Raw genomic sequence first — 20,182 nt, 5'->3', positions numbered from 1 at the left:
GAGCCCAAAGCGGACAATATCATACTAATAGAAAGTTGGCTTGGGTTTAAAGATCCCAACATCATCAACATTACCCGTATGAATGCAACCAACGAAACAATGGGATAATCAACCGCTTTTTGCATTTCCACATTCAATAACTTCGATATATTGCTACTCTTCAAACTGTAACGGACGTCGGGAAAATGAGATAGTGTCCAATGCGGTAGCCTTATTCGAAAAGATACGCCGCACACGCTGGTTTATGTTTCTCGATTTTGCCCACCATACACGGAAATCACCTACCGTGTACGCCCTCGCTACCTTGCTAACAACTGTGGCCAAGCCTTCACAGGCGAAATTATGCTTAACGTTTCTGAAAGATGCACGGTACACGATCTTTAGACCAGAATAAATAGATGCATGTCTATCCGACACAAAGACAAGATCCTCTTCATCGGGGAATTTTTTTTTGAAATTCTCGAAAAACCATACCCAACCAGCTGTGTTCTCTCCATCAACTACCCAAAATGCTAATTGATACACTTGTATATTTCCATCTTGTCCACTCACAGCAACTAGGTTCCTTTGTACTTCCCCTTTATGATTGTCCCATCGATTACCATGCCCTTCCTAAGATACTTATAACCAGATACCAAAACGCCAAAAACAAAGAATAGACACTTGAAAAGTACCTTCTTCTTGTTGTCCATTGATTTGTGCATTTCAGTTATTGTCTCTGGATTTGTTGTCTTTAGAAAGTGCAGGTACGTTGCCAGGAATCTGTAGTTTTCCTTAGTTCCCTATGGCGACGACAATAGCTAGCTAGCTCTTTTGCGTTCCATGCCTTCGTATAAGATATTGTCACATTAAACTCTGATAACAGCATCCCTTGTATATCTCATGCTCTTGGTTCTTTCTTACCGTCTTCAAATTTTTTTTTTTTGCAGATCCGCCAACACCTTCGCAGTTGCCTTCTCGCCATACCTTGATCTTGACGCCACATCGCAATTATGTGTTAGCTTCACAGTTTCTATTTCTAAATTCTGAGAGTCGTTATGCGTTGTGGCATAATCAGTATATGATATATGTTGGATACAAAATAATCTATCACTATTTATTTAACTTTCACCGAAAGAGTTATTTTAGCATATTTCTTTTAATTTTATTTCTATTAACATTTAGTTATAAATTACTGAAAGAACTATTATTACCAAATTAATTTAAAATTATAGCAACTAATGTGATAAAACAAGAGTTCAAATCTGGTATATCATTTGTGTTTCATATATGCTACCACAGATCAAACGAGTCACCTTATCGGTAAAGATCAAAATATTATTCACTCATCGCAGGACAAACCTAATGGGATAGACAAGCAAACCTGCCTTAACAGCTGTTTTACAAATGCAACAACTAAATAACTATATATACAATTTACATCTATAATAATTAGCAAGCAAAATATAAAATAAAAACGATTTTTAAAATATAGAAAAAACTTTATAAATCAAAATTTATCCTATGCAAAAAAATGTTATCCCGCGGTGTATTGCGAGTTAAAACCTAGTTATTATATAAAAGGATACGATAAAAGTGGTACAAACAGATCATCTGACTGAGCAAAACGAACAGAGAGCTTAGAGCACCTCTAGTACGAGGTACTCAGACCAACATTATTGGTCGGTTTTAAGGAGTATTTAAGGGAATTAAGCTTTTAAATATAAATCAAAATTCATTATTATTGCTACGTATGTTGGAGAAGATAAATTTGGTGGGTTAAGAGACGCTACGTGGCGCAATCAGATTGGGTAACTTTTTATTTATTATTATGACATTACTTTTTTTCTTTTTTTTGTAAATCAATTATTATGACATTACTATAGCTTCTACGGATTGGGTAAGTTGATATTTATATAATGGAAAATTTTATTTTACTCAGGATTATAAATTATAAATTACCTCATCAATCGTTAATTTTCTTATATTACAAATTATAAATTTATTTAATTTAAAAAAAAAACTAAAAACAAAATAAACACATCTCAAAACAAAAAAAAAACAAAATTAAAACTCTTAAACTCTACTTTTTCAAATTTAATACTAAATTAATGCTAACATACCCTAACTAACATACTCCCTATAATGTTGCTCTCACATGAGCACTCTAATATATATAAAAAAACATAACAAAAATGGAAGAAAGAGAGTGAAGAAGAGTACTTAAAAGAGTGACTTTGGAACCCATTTGAGCACCCCATCAAACACATGTCACAAACTTATTGGCTATATTTTGTTATTATAATTAAATTTTTATTTAATTGTTAAATTATATTAAAATAATTATATTTCTTTGATTTAAGTACTTTTTAAAGTTTTTCATGGCTAGAGATGGTCTTAAGTCTTTTCTCCCACACAACATGATATGAAAAATGTGTAAAATTTACACCCTTATCTGTTACAATAAATACAATATACAAAATTAAAGCAAATTTTTAACATAATTGTTAGTACTCTTTTTGATGTAAATCGATCTTGTTCCTACTCCTAGTTATTTGTAAAAGAATCAAACATATAAGTACCGTTGCTGCATAACAACAAACCAAACGAAGTTGATAAAAATAAATGGAACTAAGGAAAAAAATTGTTTAAAAGTTAAAAACTATATATTTATGAAGGTTAAAAAATGACAACAAAAAGAGCATGTCAGTTATGAAAAGCTCGAGACATTTTTCTTCCAAGTCTGGAACAAATTTTATTATCTCTTAGCGATCCTCATGATTGGTCAATCTCCTGAAGGTGATTGGTGCACCATGCTGAGGATAAAGCAACATGAGAACGGTAGGTGCATGCTGGTAAGTAGGAGCCAAGTGAAAGGTGAAGCGTTGCAACATTACAGCGAGTGTTAATTTAGCTTCAAGTATAGCAAGATTCTGACCAATACACGTCCGGGCTCCGAGGCCGAATGGTATAAAGCCAACGGGGTGTTTGGCAGCCCGCGGCACTCCATCCGCAAACCGAGCTGGATTGAATTCGTTTACATCGTTTCCCCATATAGCTTGGTCATGATGGACCGCTATAATTGGGATTAAAAGCTCCGTACCACAAGGGATTTTGTACCCTCCTAGCTTCACATCCGATTTAGCGCGTCGAATCGTAGCAACAATAGGTGGATACAACCTTAGAGACTCGTTCAAGATCATACTCAACTGCAAAAATTTTAAAAGAGGATAAGGTAAACATCAACATTACTAATCAGCAAATCTTCTTAGTACAATTACCCTTTTGCCCTTGAATCTTGTTTTGGTATACGTAACAATTTAGCCTTATTAAAACTTGTAGATTAGGGGACAAAAAAAAGCCATGATTAACGGTAACGAAAACTGTTGTATGCACCACTTCCGAAATTGAAAGATAATAAAGGCAAAAGACAGAAAGAGAAAGCGCACCGTTTTGAGCTTAACGACATGGTCTTTAGTAGGGACATCACGTGAGCCGCATACCCTGAGGACCTCATCACGTGCTTTGGCCTGCCACTCTGGGTGCATGGATAGCAAGATGGTCGTCCACGTCAGCAGATTAGAAGTTGTCTGTTTCCCGGCAAAGAAGAAGCTTTTACACTCCTCCACAATGTCTTGAACCGTCACATTCTTTGCTTGAATCATTAATCCCAACAAATCCTTACCCGTCGTCGGCGACTCTTTACATTCTTCGCCGTCTCCATCAGCGACAACAACAACGTTCTCTCTCCGCCGCTCTATCAGCTTCAACAACGACTTCCTTATCTCTTTGTCTAACTTCCAAGACTTAAGATTCCCTCTTGTCGGAAAAAATCTATCAAGAAAATCAAGAACTGACAAAATTAATCAACAAGACCGGTACAAAAACATCGAAAAATATCGAAAATTTTGTTTACCTATAGCCAGGAATGAAGACTTTTTGAAAAGCTTCAGCACAAAGAAGCATTTGTTGAGCTTGAAGTCTAAAAATTGCTCTACCATCTTCATAGCTACTACCAAAAGCTGTTCTACTAATAACATCTTCAGTCAAAATCTGAAACCATTCATAGACATCAACTTCAATTTCACCGTCTTCAGATAACTTCTCCGACCATTTATCAAGCAAATCAGTCACACTCTGTAACACCACTGGCACAAGCAACTTAAGATTCTCCATATGAAATGTAGGACTAATGATTCTACGATGATGAGCCCATTTCTCGCCTTTTAGACTAAGTAGTCCATCACCTTCAAGCTGTTTAACCAAAGGGTGAGCTTCGTTCTTCTCATAAAACTCAGACTTGGAGAAGATCTCTCTGATTAGATTTGGATCAGCTACTGTTAACCGAAAAGTTGGACCGAACCAAACCAGAAATGTAGCACCTGAAAATTAAAAACAAAAATATTGGTTGTCAAATTTTTAATTACATGATGACAAAAGAAGCTGTAAGAAAAAAAACATGAACAGATCCTCAACTTGGGAACTTTGACAAAAAAGAGAGTATGGTCACTGCTGGTTGCTATTAATGCACTAATTGCTCTTTCATAATTTACCACATTAGTGCTATTAAATTCACTGCACAGCAACCAAAATTTTCATTTTTTTCGAATTTTGTTTTTGTTAAAATAGACTTCAAAAAAGAAGACAAGAGTTAACAGAGAAGAAGAAAAAAAAAATGATGACTAAGCCCGTGAGGAAAGAGTGGGGAAGAACACAGCCTCCTTTTTCACATCAAAGTACTGACTGACATCATAATTTGATCATGACAAAACAAACACAGATACATAAAAAAACAAAATAAAAGTTGTCTTTAATTTTTGTGTAATAATAAAAACAAAAACTTTTGCTTTGCTTGACATGAAAACACATTTCACAGAGAATCGGACCAAATCACAAAGGTTCCAACTCACAAACCCAAAATTAAGAAGCAAAAATCTTAATAAAGTCTTCAACTTTTAGTAAAGTATAAACAAAGTCTTATAACAAATCAGAAAAAAACAGAGTGTTTTGAATCTGAGAGAAAAAAAACAGAGTAAAACAGAGCAAATAAGAACTAACCATAGATTTTTCGCCAGTGATGGTAAAAAGAGAGAACACGAGGAAGGATATTGTGAGAGAAAGGCATAGGATGAGAAGAAGCTTTAAGCATCATACCAACAAGTTCTTTAACATTTCCAATGAAGAAATGATAAGGAGGACCACGAATCCCTTGTTTAGAGAAATGTTCTTCGATTTTTCTTGGTCTCCACCATAACAAAGACATAACTTTAACTATTACAAGACTAAACAACATTACAGACAGAACAAGAATTAACCAGCTGCTACTGCTGTTGTTGTTGTTGTTGTTGTTACTTTCTTCCTCCATTGTCGGAAAAACAAAGAAAAGAGAAGAGAAAACAAAAAAAAAACAACACAAAAAGGAGAGTTTTTAAAGTTTCTTTCTTTTTTTTTTCTTTGGTCTCGTTTTTCGTTATACAGAGTGCCGGAGAAAGAGGGAATGAGGTGTTAAAAAGGAGATTTTTTTTTTTTTTTAAATTGGATTTATTTCTCTTTTTGTTTCTTTGCGAGTTTGGTTTCTTCTTATCTTGTTTCTTTTTGGACTATTTAACTTGCTGGGCTATTTGAGCTTTTCTAGAGAGAGAGAGAGAGATGAAGAAAGAGAGAGAGGCAAGGCCAACGGCGTAGGGGCCGCCATTGGAGGACAGTGAAGGGTCAACGAATTGAGGTTTTTTTTTATATATAATTATAAATAATTTAAAAAACTGATAATAATGCAATTTTGTTTCATCTTTCATATGATTGTGATACAAGTCTATTTTTTTATTTTAAATAAAAGTTGTCTCTAGTGAGTTTTTAATTTTTATGTTTTCATTCTTGTCGAATTCCACATCATTTATTTATGTAGTAATATTGTATAGCAGATGGCGAAATTTTTATAGTTTTTTGTCCTTTACTTAGTTGTTGGTGCAACTGCTTAAATTAAATGTGTACGACCAGGATGTATATACGTATATATACCTGTATATCCAGAATTTATATAAATTCTGAAATGTAACGTATACGATATAGCCGGTTCGGATAGCATTTGGAACGATATCTATTACATGTTTTAATTTCGAATCTGAAAAAATGTATGAGTTTTGGCTAAAATTTTTTTATTTATTAAAAAAATATATATGATGTATTTAAACCTTTTTATATGGACTTATATTCATGATTTTATCATTTTTGTATTGGTCATGTTTCATTTTATAACAGAGACTGTAACTTGGGCCGGTAGATCTATTTATAAGACCATCCTCATTGGGGGTATTTTAAGAGGTTAAGATACCCCCACTTTTTCAAAGAAAATATGTTATATAAGGATTTTCTTTAGAAAAGTGGGGGTATCTTAGCCTCCTAAGATACCCCCAATGAGGATGCCCTAACGGTTTTGGTAAAATTATTGCTGATGGTTTTTCTAAATGTTTTTTTTTTAAACAGTGGTTGACTTTAGAATTTAGATGAATTAATTGATGTGGAAGGTGTTCTCAATCATTTGATTTATTTGTAGGTTATAATTCTCATATATCTATTATACGTTAGTATAGCATAGTAGAAGTTTTTAAAGATAAATTTCAATAATTTACTTGTTTTATTTGATTTAACTAAATTAATTGATACTGACAAAAAAACTATATTAGTTTGGACAAAAATATGTTAAAGGGTATTTATGGATGGATTTTAAGATTTGTTCTTTTTTTTTTTTGTTTTTTTTGAAAACAATCACGAGTTGGCAACCGGTAACGTGTCAAAAATATGGTATTAATCAACTCTATTATTCGCATAACGAAAATGTTACGTACTCTAAATATATAAGAATTGGTGTATTTTTGGGAATTTATCTTTTATTAATAAATAAATAATTGAATTATATCTTATAGACATTCGTAGTACATACAAAGTAGAAAGTTTTAATACATAATAATTCACAATTAGACATAGAAATATGTTTAGTTTTTTGGTCTTCAGAAAATAGCTTTAAAAACTAAAATAACGTCATTTTTATAACATTTTTTGAAATATATATTAAATTTAGAGGAATTCTTCAAAATACCATCATTTTGGTTTTCTTTCCAAAATACCACTAAAATCAAATTATTGTTCAATGGTATGGAATTTTAAATTTTTGATTTGGGTTGATTATTTGCAATTTAAGGTATAGTATTTAGGGGGTAGGGTTTAATGTTTAGAATTTATAATTTAGTGTTTGAAAATTTTAAATTTAGTTTTAGTCTTGTGGTATTTTTGTCTTAAAAACAAAAATGATGGTATTTTAGAGAATGGCCCTTAAATTTAACGGTTTAATGACATCTTTAAATTTTGTTGGTTTTGGCCGCATTTATATAGATTATGTAGTTTGAAATTACAAGTTAGTTCATCAAAGCAAACGTAAAAAGAAAAACCTAATCTACCAAAAGATTTAAAAAATGGGATTTTGTAGCTGCTAGCAAGAGTTTGAAAATCATATCCAAATTCAAACAGATATCGGGACGCCCAACTAAAACAGAAGGCTAAGTATGCCTAAGTATGAGTTTACTGCTCTTTTCATGAGTAGAGATGAAGGAGACTAATGAAATGTTGTGAACTTGTGGTTTATGGGAAGATAATGGAGATTGGAATTTGAAGACGTAGGAGGAAAATTAAAGAACGTATGCACAATATATGGGGAAAATGTTAAAATCAACACAAACTATTTGTCGGTAGTTTTTTTATGCCCAAAGTACGATACCCAGCAAAAATAGCAACTTAAACTTAATAAAAATTCAAACTTTCAACTTAAACTATATGAAATTAGGCAAAATCAACATATGTTAAACAGTGTTAGTTAACCAATTAAAGGCGAAGAGTCAGCCGACACAATGGTACGGGACATCGGAGTTGAGTAAAACGAGGACGTTTTGTGAGTTCAGGGTTCTCGAATCAAAGATCCGATGAGTATTTACTTTAGCGATTCTTCGATTCGATAACCTTAACTCACAAAAAACTTCAAATTACCCATATATGATGCTCCGTCATTGCTACGGTCTCGGTTGACTCATTGTCGTTAAGTGGTTAACTAACACCATCGGCATATGTTGATTTTGGGTAATTTCATATACTTTAGGTTGAGAATTTGAATTTATAGTGAGTTTAGGTTGCAATTTACCGAGTATCGTAGTATAGGTATAACAAAACCGCAATCAAATAGTCTGGACTGATTTGGGCTATTTTCCACATGTAGGCTTATTACTTTTCAATCATACTATTATTTGGTTAGATTATCCACATTGGTTTGGTGTTTACAACTTCCACCTTTTTATTTTTAACATTCCACATCATAATTCAACACCTACATAATTTTTAAGAAAAAGGATAGCCAGCTAGCTTAATACATGACTACACATCTCAACTATATAAATGTATAGCTAACTACACAAACCATATGTATTGCATGCCCACATTTGTCACCTATATGTTGACATGTGGTTAACATCACGATCATTTTATTCCGGTACCCCGTTCGTCGGAATCCGTTTGCTGACCATCGTTGGCCGATGTTGACCGGTATAGACTAAAAAAATATTCAATTTTTTTTTTGTTTAATTTTTACTTTGAGAAAAAATACAAAATATTATATTTAATCTCTTATGGTATTATATAGTTAAAACACATTTTAATGTATTTATTTTTAGAGAATTTTTGAGAAATACCCTTTTTGGTGTACCCCTTTTTAAAAATACCCCTCTTTTCTATCCATTTTCAAAAATACCCCTTTTCAAATATGAAAAATTATAAACTTTTATATGGTTGATAAGGTACATCAAGATCATCTTTACTATTGCGTGACTAAATCCAAATATTTATAAGGTTTTAAAAGGTTCTAAACGGGATTTATAAGGTATTTAAAAGGTTTACAAAGTTTTTATAAGGTTTTTAAATGATTTTTAAAAGGTTTTAAAATGTATTTATGAAATATATATTTATAAATTTACACACATATAAAGATAATTTGTGTTTATAAATATAAGCTTATACATATTTTTTTGATGAATTTCAAATTTTATAGTGACTTTTTGATAAAATTAGAAAGAGTGGTATTTTTAAAAAGTGTTATTGGAAAAGGGGTATTTTTGAATTCCCCCTTAATTTTATAATTAATTATCTTTTCGATTCCAAAACTAATATAAAAGTAAAAACAAAACATTAATTATTTTTTGAAATATTAAATTTTAAATTAACCAACTATTTATTATCTTATACTCTACAATGGTTTTGTTTATAAACTTACAACACCTTAAATCACTATTTCTATTTCATATTATTCTTTTTATTTATGTTTGTTCCTATTACATATTATTAATTATTGTTAATATCAACTACAATAAAAATAAGTAAAATTTGAATAATTTATAAACTATTTCTCAATAGTTTATAAATTATTTTTATTTTGCAAATAATAAAAATTAGAAATACAAATAGTCATTAATAAAACACATACATTTACAGAAAAAAGTTTTGAGAAATTGATACCAATAACCTTTTTATGATACCCTCTTTTAAAAATACCCTCTTTTTTTACCATTTTCATTTTTGCCCTCTCCTATATTTTAATGGCCATTTTACCCCTATTTGAAAGAATAATCTTTCCCAAAGGAAGGAATATTCCATCCAAAAATTTTCCCCCCAAAAATTTTCCGCTTCCGAAAAATTTTCCCGCCAAAACATTTTCCGAGAAAATTTTCTCGCCAAAAAAAATTCTGCAAAAAATTTCCCGCAAAAAAAAATATTTTTCCAAAATTTTCCCGCCAAATTTTTTTTAAGGGTTTACAAGATTTTTTAAAGGGTCTTTTAAAGGGTTTACAAGGGTTTTTAAAGGGATTTAGAAGAGTTTTAAATGGTTTTTAAAAGATTTGTAATAGTTTTTAAAGGGTTTTAGAAGCCTACAAAGGTTTTTAAATGGTTTTTAAATGATTTACAATGGTTTTTAAAAGTTTTTATAAGTTTATAACAGTTTTAAAAGGATTTACAAGGATTTTTAAAGGAATTAAAAAATTTACAAGGATTTTTAAAAGGATTTACAAGTGTTTTTAAAAGGATTTAAAATTGTATTTAAAGGCATTCAAAGATTTAAAAATAGTTTTAAAGGATTTAGAAGAAGTTTTAAAGGGTTTTAGAAGTTTACAAAGGTTTTTGAAGGGTTTACCAAAGTTTTTAAAGGTATTACAAATTCTTTAAAATGGTTTTTAAGGATTTACAAGGGTTTTTAAAGGGTTTTAGAAGTTTACAAAAGTTTTTATTAAATGATTTATCACGGTTATAAGGGGATTAAAGGGATTTACAAGTGTTTATAAATGTTATAAAATGATTTACAATGGTTTTAAAAGGTTTACTCAAGTTTTGAAAGGTTTTGGATGACTTTTAAAAGATTTAGAAGGGTTTTTAAAGGACTTTTAAAGGATTTATAAATATTTACAAGGTTTTTTAAAGGAATTGCGGAAAAAATTTTGTCGGAAATTTTTTGGCGGGAATTTTTTTTGGCGGGAAAATTTTTTGTCGGAATTTTTCGGCGGGAAAATTTTTCGGAAGGAATATTCTTCTTATTGGAAAGAATATTCCTTTCTTCATCATGGGTTATAATAAAGGAGGGTAATTTAGTCATTTTGTACATTGAACAGGGTATTTTTGAAAATGGACACCTAGAGAGGGTACTTGTAGAAAAGGGTATCATAAAAAGGTTAGTTGTGCAAATCTCCCTAAAGTTTTTTGTTTGTGTCCGAATTAAGTGAAACAAGTCACTGTTTATAGAATATGAAAATGTTTAATTCTGGTATAAAACGTAAATATATATATATATATATATTTTATAATTGATCTCAAATATTGAGTTGGATAAAAAAATATACAAAATGACAACATCCAATAAAAACAAAACATATGTTCTTATTTAAATATTATCATATAATTAAAAAGTGTATCCATTGATTATCTCTCATGCGCCACTCATTTTATTTGCTTTCGATGCTGAAAGTTTTCAACTATATTGTGACCATTTTATCATTTTATCATTTTAATCATATCATTAGAGTGATTCAACAGTTGAATTATCTTTTCAACAGGTTAAAAAGTAAACATTGTAAGTAGTACTAATAACTAGTATCTTATTCGATCTTGGGGTACAAGTGTACAACATATGGTTAATATTTTGGTGCGCATGTGTATTCTAAACCAGCGTCTATGATTCATCACTATATACAAAATACCGAGGAAATTTATGCTAGATTATTTTACAATAAGGTTAAATTTGAGAATATAATTATGGTGTTGTTTATTTGGATTATTGGTTCATAGAGTTTAATGGATTTAGTAATCCAAACAAAAATCATATGTTATTCAATCATTGATTTTAAAAGAACTATCAAAATCATGTGTTATTGGTTTTATGATTTATAAATATCAGTTAAAGTTATATGTTATTCGTTTAGTGATTTTAAAATCTGCAGTATGTTTTAAATGGATTTGAAAAGATTTGATAGTGAAAATAGAAAGATTTAAATCCAAAGATAAAACATGCTATTTTTAAAATACATTTGTCTTGATTTTATAAATAATAAGGATTCGCAAATCCTACATGGACTTACAAATCAATAAACCAATAACAGTCCCTTAGTTTTTGCTATTATCCTAAAATAACGATTAGTTATATGCTTTTGCAGTTGTTAATGCTACAATTGGTACCAATCAAACAAACTATTTTATACCGCTTTCAAAAGCTAAACATGGTTATAGTTATGGTTAACATTTGATTTGATATTAACGTACGGCATAAGAAGTATATTTTTGGTGTGCATAAATATTCTAAACCAGAGTTTAGGATTTTTTAGTTTGGTCAACATATATACTCTAAAAATCATAGGGTCAACTGAATACTGAAAGTCGAAAACTCCTAAATATACATTCATTTTTACCTTCACATACATTCATTTTTAAAAATCCTAAATATTTATTTGAACTTCTCGCCATGAACACTTCAATTTAATATATATTGTGTATCAAAATCTTACAAATTGACAGTAATGTAGACGGGTTATATTATGTACTTTTTTTTATATTTCGCAAAATTAACTTGTATTTTCTGGATTTTGACAGTAATATTAAAAAAAAATTGACGACTTTGAGAGGTTATTTGTAGAAATCCGTTTATCAAAACAACAAGGATCCAATAACAATGTTTTACTGAAACTTACCAAGATATCTACCATAAAATCAGAAAGTGAGCTACTGTATGAAGCGAGAGGAGACTAGTATGAGATATTTGCTACTGTTTTGTAAACCAAGGTTTAAGGCATAATTGCAGGACACATGAGATTGATCAAATTAAATTTATCAGTTGATGATAAAGAGATACTGGAAGAATAAACTGATAATATATTATGTCGTTCTTAAAGACTTCAACTACCCATGTGGGTTTTGGCTTCTCCATAATGGAATGTTTCTAACTTTTTTTTTTCTTTCTTTAAATTAGTTCTCTGTATAATTAATTATTTTTACTACTAATTGCATAAGCTTGCCTATACATGTATGCATATCTCTATAATTAATTACATAACTAAGCTTTGTCAACCGATATGTATTAAGTATATAATGGCATGTATATATATATATATATAGTGTTATTAAAAAATAAGAACACTCATATGCACATAATTCCACGTATAATTAACAATCAAATGCACATTTCTCTAAAAGGTATTTTCTTTCCCTTTGTCATGAAAATGGGGACATACACTATACCCCCTCGTTGTAATGTCTTCTTAAAGAAACTAAAGAATTAATATAAACAGAGGAAAATTAATGTTGGGGCCAATCTGTCCCTTCCAAATTAAATTGAAAATAGACAGTGCTGATAAGTATGTATTATATAAAATATATGTATGAATTCTAATAGTAAAAGTTTAATAAAATCATATAATCAGCCCAAAAGATATTTTGGAATGGACAATGTTTTTTTCCAAGTTATACCGTATATTTTATTGAAAGAATATTATCCTAAAACAAAAAGGATAAAGAAAAAAGTAAATAGAGTTTTAATATAAAGAATTCAAACTCACAACGAATATAATTACAAAACAAAAAAAAATTACGGTGTTGACCCATTTTTGCATGCGGGTTTGGCACGTTGATATGAAATTAAATTACTTAAATGACTGATTCAATCTCTCAATTGTTTTTTTTTTTACACCAAAAACACCATATTATTAGTCTTGTTCGAAAAGGCTGGCTTCAGAAGGCAGCCACTCCGGAACAAAAAAATTTACAAGGGAAAAATTATCATTACGCGCTCTCGCACCATTTGCAAGGGCATTGGCACAGACATTATCTCTACGAGGGATAAAAGAAATAGAAAAGTCTATGAAAGACGATTGAAGTATCTTAAAAGACTCAAATTCAGATGCAAAAATTGGCCACTCTCCCTCATCCTCAAACACACTCCGTAGGGATTCGCAATCCGTTTCAAACCGGGTTGACTTGTATCCCAAAGCCAAAGTCGTCTCCATAGCCTAGAGAATGGCATCCAATTCTGCCTACAGAGGGGAGAGTGATCTTACAGTACATTTTAGTCCAAGAAGACGCGTTGAACCTGCATCCAAAACAAAACCCAAACCACAATACTGATCATCCAAATGCCATGAACCATCGGTTTGATATCGAGCCATTATAGGCATCAGTTCCGGTTGAGATGGAACCTCTAAGGGTTCAATATCCGCTTCAACAACTTCCTCTATGATTTGAGCCAGCCTTCAGCTGGTTGCTTCAGCAACCGCAAATTGATAAGTGTCTGTCGGAGAGATATCCTTGCCATTAAAAATCTTGTCATTACGTGCTTTCCAAATGTACCAAACAATCCAAGGAAAATTCTCGAGTTGGCCTTCTAGAATTCCCAAACTCCTTGCTCTCCACAATAAGAAATAAAAATTACCAAATAATGAGTTACTCGGGAAGATCCCCGGATTAGATGGCACCGTCGAGAGTCGAGACAGCCCAGACTTGAGCCGCAGGTGGGCATTCAAACAAGAGATAGTTAATGGATTCCTCCTCGAACCCACATCTCTTACATGAACGATCATTTCCACAATGCCGATCTGCTAGTTTGCTACGAACCGCCACACGACCCGCAATAGCCTGCCATAAGAAATGTTTCATCTTTTTTGGACACTTGAGTTTCCATACCTGGCTCTTTAGGGTTGTCACACTAGGCTCACTAACTTCCGCTGCAGCTTGTCCACTTTGGGTAGCCAAAAGATAGCCAGATTTCACCGTATATTGGCCAGATTTTGTATAGCTCCATACATAATCATCTATTTGGAAATTCCGACTAGGTTTTAAGCCTAGGATTAAACTGACATCGCGAGGATCAATAAGCTCTCTTATCTTATCTTCCCTCCACAGTTTTGTCTCAAAATCGATTAGATGATTAACGTACAATTGATGGTCTCTTTCTCCGCCATTATCCTTCGCAGGTCGTGCCAGGATAGATGGGATCCAATTGTCACTCCATACCCTAGTATTGAAGCCTGATCTTATATTTTTCCGGAGACCTTTCTGCAAAAGTGGTTACGCAGCCATTAAACTTCTCCATACATAAGAAGGGGAGTTTGCTGGTTTGGTATCTAAAGGATTAGAGTAGCGGAAATATCTGCCTTTAAGCACCCGACTTAATAGGGATTCAGGGTATCGAAGGAGACGCCATACTTTTTTTGCCAACAGTGCTAAATTAAACTCTTTTAAATCTCTGAAGCCCAATCCTCCCAATGATTGGGGAATGCTAATTTTGTCCCAGGCCACCCAATGGATGCCTCGGTTATTGTTCTTGGTACTCTACCAGAATTTGGCAATAGCTCCTCTTAGCTTAAAAATGACGTTTTGCGGTAACAGAAAGCATGACATGACGTAAGTTGGGAGCGCTTGTGCTACTGATTTTATAAGTACTTCTTTCCCTCCCTTCGAAAGAGTTTTTGCCGTCCAAGCATTTATACGTGCATTCAATTTGTCCTGGACAAAAGCAAACACTTGCTTCTTAGAACCACAAATTGTCTCCGGTAGTCCAAGATAAACACCCATGCCGCCTTCCTGTGTGATCCCTATAGCTCGTTTAAGGTCAGCTTTTAAATTTGGGTTCACCCCTTTTCCGAACAGGATAGATGATTTCTCTCGATTAAGTACCTGGCCGGATGCAAGCCCATATCCATTAATAATCTTTAGTAGCTCTTCACACTGTCGAACCTCGGCTTTACAGAAAAATTGACTATCATCAGCAAAGAAAAGATGCGATACAGGTGGGCTAACTTGGGCTATTCTAAGGCCCGTAATACGACCTTCTTCTTCTGCTCCATGTAGTAGCGAGATAAGAGCTTCAGTCTTGATAATGAAGAGAAACGGGGATAGAGGGTCTCCTTGCCTTAGACCTCGCGATGGTTTAACAAAACCCTTGGGGTTGGTCCTGAGAGCATGAAAATTCTCCTGGGCAAGGAGAATATTATATGTGATTAGCCTTCTAGCCACAAAGGCTGATTGTGTTTCCAGAAAATTTCTTCTTCCCGAAGTGCAGCACATAATTGCCATTTTAATTCTAGTTCAGCAGCCGCCGAAAGGGTGTCGTTACTCTGGGCTTCATCAAGCTTAAGTTTTAGCTCTTCAATTTGCTTGATTGAATTCGATGAGTTCTCTCTTTTCCAGTATGAGATAGCTTTGCGACAAGCTACTATTTTATCAAACAAGTCACTGGGAGAATCACTATTAAAATCGCCCCAGCCACTTAGGACTGCTTCTCTAAATCCTCTTTTCCCGATACAGCGTTTATCAAACTGAAAACTCTTATGCATCCTGCGCTCACGCAATTGAATTCTAGCCAATACGGGCCGATGATCAGATCCCCATAGCTTCAGATACTCCACATCAGTGTGGGAAAAAATGTGGTGCCAATCCTCATTACCAACTGCTCTATCTAACCGAGCTTGAACTCTACCATTACTTCTTCTGCCAACCCAAGAAAGAAAATTACCTTTAAAAGGGAAATCGATCATACCACAATTCGCAAGCATGGTGCGGAATGGGAGGAAAGAAGACTCTTCTCTTTGTCGACCCCCTTTTTTTTCAGGGCACCCTATTAGCTCATTAAAATCTCCAATCATGAACCATGGTCCCTCGTGCTCTAGACCAAGTCTCGTTAATCTTTACCTGACCAATTCACAGCACGAAACCGATGTAATTTCTATGCTCATAATTATAACAAACCGATGTAATCAGTATATCAGTATACTCAATTGTTTCTAGATTACATCGGTTTGTTATAATTATGAGCATATAAATTTATATGAATATACTGATATTGATATTTTAGAAAATGTATCCTACGAAGTTTTAGAATTATGTTATATAAAAAAACTTAAGCCTTTATTAACCCATCTATAACAAAAAGAATACACAAATCAAATTTTATCTGCTTGACTCTATGTGTGAACTACATGTAAGTGCACATCAATTAACCTCTGGATGATACTAGAACCGTGTATACCAATTACAAACGCACATCAAACGAGAACCAAAAAAATTTGTGTTACGAACTGATCAAATACAAATAATGTCTACTTTGACTAATGAACCAAAAACTTATTTCGTTCTTTGTAGAAGTGATGACACTATTAAAAACATACATTGTTGAAACATTAAAGAAGAAAAAACACACATAAGAGAAACATAGACAAATCAATTGTGTTTTATAAACAACTTCAGAACACGTTCATAAAGACAAATCAATTTCAGAACACGTTCATAAACAACAAACAAGCGACACCAACAAATACTCATCACCTAATATTAATCATTATTTCGCTTTTCTTTCATTGTTTATACGTATTGATTAGTTATATCAAATAATAGGTACTCTTACGAGCAAAAGAAGAAAAATTTAAAACAATTGGTTCATCTACGAAGACGAAGAGCTTTGCAAAAGGAAAAAAAAATATATTTTCTATTTTTTTTTTAAGATTTAAGGAATATTTTCTTATTTTTTTTTATTTTATTTATACAATAAAGTTTTTAATTTTATTTCCATAAAAATAAAACTAAGGGTATAATTGAATATTTTTCTATTCTAAAACCTAATATACCACTTTGAAAAAAGCATAGATGGACAAATTGAAAAAAAAACAAATATCTTTTAAAATCAATTTTCCCAAAAAAAATTACATGTTGAAAAGACTTGTTGTTTAAATACTTGTTGGACAAATCCCATATCCAACAATAGTTCACCCTAGTACAACGAGCGAGAGGTTATTCGAGGTTGGCAGACGTGTTCAGAGTTTGGAGATTTGCCAGTTCGGCACGAACCTGAGGACGACTAAGGTAAAAACCATAAATCATCGCAATTTTACAATTTAGAAATGCTTTCAAGGAGCCCATAGCTCGATTTTGAAGATGTGATGCTCTGGGCATGTCGTGAAGAGCTTAGAGGCCGTTTTGGGAGATGTAATGCTATGTAATGCTCTGAGCATGTTATGAACTGAGTTTTTTTTCGGAGATATAATTATCTTAGCATGTTGTACAGAGCTTATAATTAATTTTTGGAAACATTAAGTTTTAGGCATGTTTCTCGAGAATGCTTGCGAGACCCCAGCTTGCGGAGAGATTTAAATGAATTAATTTGGCCACCTATGTACCAAAGTGCACTTATATTTTCGGTCAAGGGTCCTAAGAGAACTCCACAGTTAAGTGTGCTTATGCTGGAGTAGGCAAATGATGGGTGACTTTCCGGGAAGTGGTTGTCAGAACTGTGTGAGTGATGCCAAAACACAGGAAAAGATCATGTGGTGATTTGTAGGGTCGTTAAACAAGTTTTTAAACCTCCCAGAAGTAGCAAACCGGCCATCGGATATTAATGGGCTCATGAGCCTAGTGAGGGGACGTGAGGCCCATTAAGAGAGGTGGGCCCATGGGCTGGTGATGAACATGGGGCCCACTGTAGAGATGGCGGTCAGGCGTTACAATGCTGGGCCTGGTTGAGTCTTTCGTGCGTCAGGCATTCAATGAATGCAGATAACATTTAAAACAAATGTGCGCATGGTATGTTTTTTCGAGATGTTTTCTTATGGACCGGTTCGAGCTGAGAAAAGTAAATCCACCGGGTATTACCTTTTTACCTCGATTTGCGTTTTTCTTTTTCTGTTTACATGCTTGTTTTCTTATTAGGCTTTGCATGGAGAAAGCGTATCGGGCATAGCAGAATAAGCGGTTCAAGCATATCAAACAGAACAAAAGCGGAGTAAGCATATCTAGCATATCAAATGCAGATCAAATGGTCCGATAGCTTTAAATATATGTTGAATGGTGAAAGAGATTAAATATTTATAGGAGGTAAAATATAAATTTCATTAATTCTTTTATTTAGTTAGACATTACATTAATTATGATTTTCAATTATTTTGTTTTAAATCTTATATTGTAATTTTATATAAAAAATTATATATACTACAGTAAACATTTAAATCAAAATTCATAGTATTAGTTAGTATTACTCTTCAACATATATTTAAAAAATTGAAATGTACAAATATTTATATTATTATTTATGTAAAAAATTTAATGTCATATATGTAAACAAGCATAACAGAGGACAAAATATATGTTTGAATGGTTAAAATAAGTTAAGTATATTATATATTTTCACTGTACAAAATTATTTTATATTATAATAGATTACAAAATAAAATTTGGATAAAATGTTAGATATGGAAAATTATATAATTTCATCAAAATAACATAACTGCTGAAACTTATAAATTTACTTTGATAATTAAATTAGAGACTTGAATTAAAAAAAAAAATTATTTTTGATCTGCTAGCAGTACAATTTTTTTTAATAGTCTTTTTTGAAACTGCATTATATTTAATTTGTGTTGAATGGTAAATGTATAGGACAGTCTGTCCGTTTGGTAGGAGAAATATTTTTCTTATGCCTTCCATTCAAGTCCTTACTCTTCGCTTGCTTCATCTTCTGTAGATTTTTGTATGGCTTCTCTCCCTAGTCGCTGCCAATGTCTTATCACCGTGCATCTAGCCCGACGATGCCATACTCGCCCTCCGCTCAACTCCTCTGTCGTGATTCGATTTCTCTCCCGTTTGGGACTCCTCAACTTGCTTGGTAAACAATGTCAATGAGACCGTCGTTTGGCAAGAACTGTTAGCGAATGGCAAACAAGAGTGAGGTCAGCGTGAGAAAATTTTGAGCTCGGCAAAATGGTTTAATCGGTCTGCGTCTATGGTAATTACGACTTTGTCGAGAGGAGTTCTCCATTCTTCATTATGGAGCTTCAAAAGTGTGACTATGAGGCCGGCGTTTGGCAGAGGCGCGGTCGGTAGTCGTCTTTCTCTTTTGACTTGTTCATTGGATCAACTGTGAACTAGCCATATCCAAATTGGTAAGGATGGATTTGATTGTTGAGAGCGAGGTCGGCAGTTTGCGGAGTCTAGGCGATACCAAGGTCAAAAATTTGGCGGAATGTGAGTTTGTTAACCGAGCGGTTGAGACCGGCGGTTTGGTCGAGGGATTGTGAGCTCGATAATCGCGTCACTCTCCGGCCGTTCGGGGTTGGTTTGAAGTCAGCAAAATCGAGAGACAGTGCGATGCATAATGAGATCGATTGTTGGTAATTCACGACTTGTGATTAAGATGTGAGGGAGGATGTCGACGATGGTTCCATTAAGGATTTATTGATAAGCTTGGAAATGAGAGTCGTGTAAAAGATTGGCTAGTGAGATCGGCATAAGGAGAGAGTTCTGTCGAACATAATGTTGTGAGGTTGTTGAATGTGCTTATTGAAGAGGTCGAAATTCGTTAGAACAAGATGAGCCCGACCCGTCAAGCAAGATGGCCTCTGATATGTTTTATGCTACAACCTGGAACATGTTTTCTGGTAGATTTTTCTTGTTACAAATTATTGGTGTTTGGTCTTTTTGCTAACATCTTCTTTTTCTTCTTTTGTAGAGCTTGTTGTTCGCTTCCGTGCGTATCTGGTCTAGTATTTTAACAATCTTTGCAGGATATGGGAGATGTGACCTCTAGTTTTGTCAAGACTATCTCGCCGAATTTGTGAGTTTTTTCTTTGATTTTTCTGACTCCTTTAAT

The 20,182-nt window shown here is 33.0% G+C and overlaps 1 protein-coding gene across 1 annotated transcript; it reads right to left on the bottom strand.

Moving 5' to 3' along the window:
* Positions 1-2,611: 2,611 nt before the first annotated feature.
* Positions 2,612-5,344, bottom strand: LOC17887672 (cytochrome P450 734A1). The gene is made up of 4 exons (XM_006293314.2): positions 5,038-5,344; positions 3,896-4,361; positions 3,429-3,813; positions 2,612-3,188 (listed from the first exon to the last, which is right to left on the bottom strand). The coding sequence occupies exons 1-4, from the start codon at positions 5,342-5,344 to the stop codon at positions 2,745-2,747; spliced, it is 1,602 nt and encodes a 533-aa protein (XP_006293376.1). The 3' UTR covers positions 2,612-2,744.
* Positions 5,345-20,182: the final 14,838 nt, after the last annotated feature.

Source organism: Capsella rubella, unplaced genomic scaffold, assembly GCF_000375325.1.
Source record: "Capsella rubella cultivar Monte Gargano unplaced genomic scaffold, Caprub1_0 scaffold_4, whole genome shotgun sequence".
NCBI classification, from domain to species: Eukaryota; Viridiplantae; Streptophyta; class Magnoliopsida; order Brassicales; family Brassicaceae; genus Capsella; species Capsella rubella.
This window is presented reverse-complemented; position numbering and strand designations above follow the sequence as displayed.

Bases quoted from the DNA above. Each gene is read 5' to 3' on its own strand.
- LOC17887672 (XM_006293314.2), bottom strand. From the start codon at position 5,344: ATGGAGGAAGAAAGTAACAACAACAACAACAACAACAGCAGTAGCAGC. The intron at 4,362-5,037 runs GTTAGTTCTTAT...TTTAATTTTCAG, and splicing joins TCACTGGCGAAAAATCTATG to GTGCTACATTTCTGGTTTGG. The intron at 3,189-3,428 runs GTGCGCTTTCTC...AAATTTTTGCAG, and splicing joins ATGTCGTTAAGCTCAAAACG to TTGAGTATGATCTTGAACGA.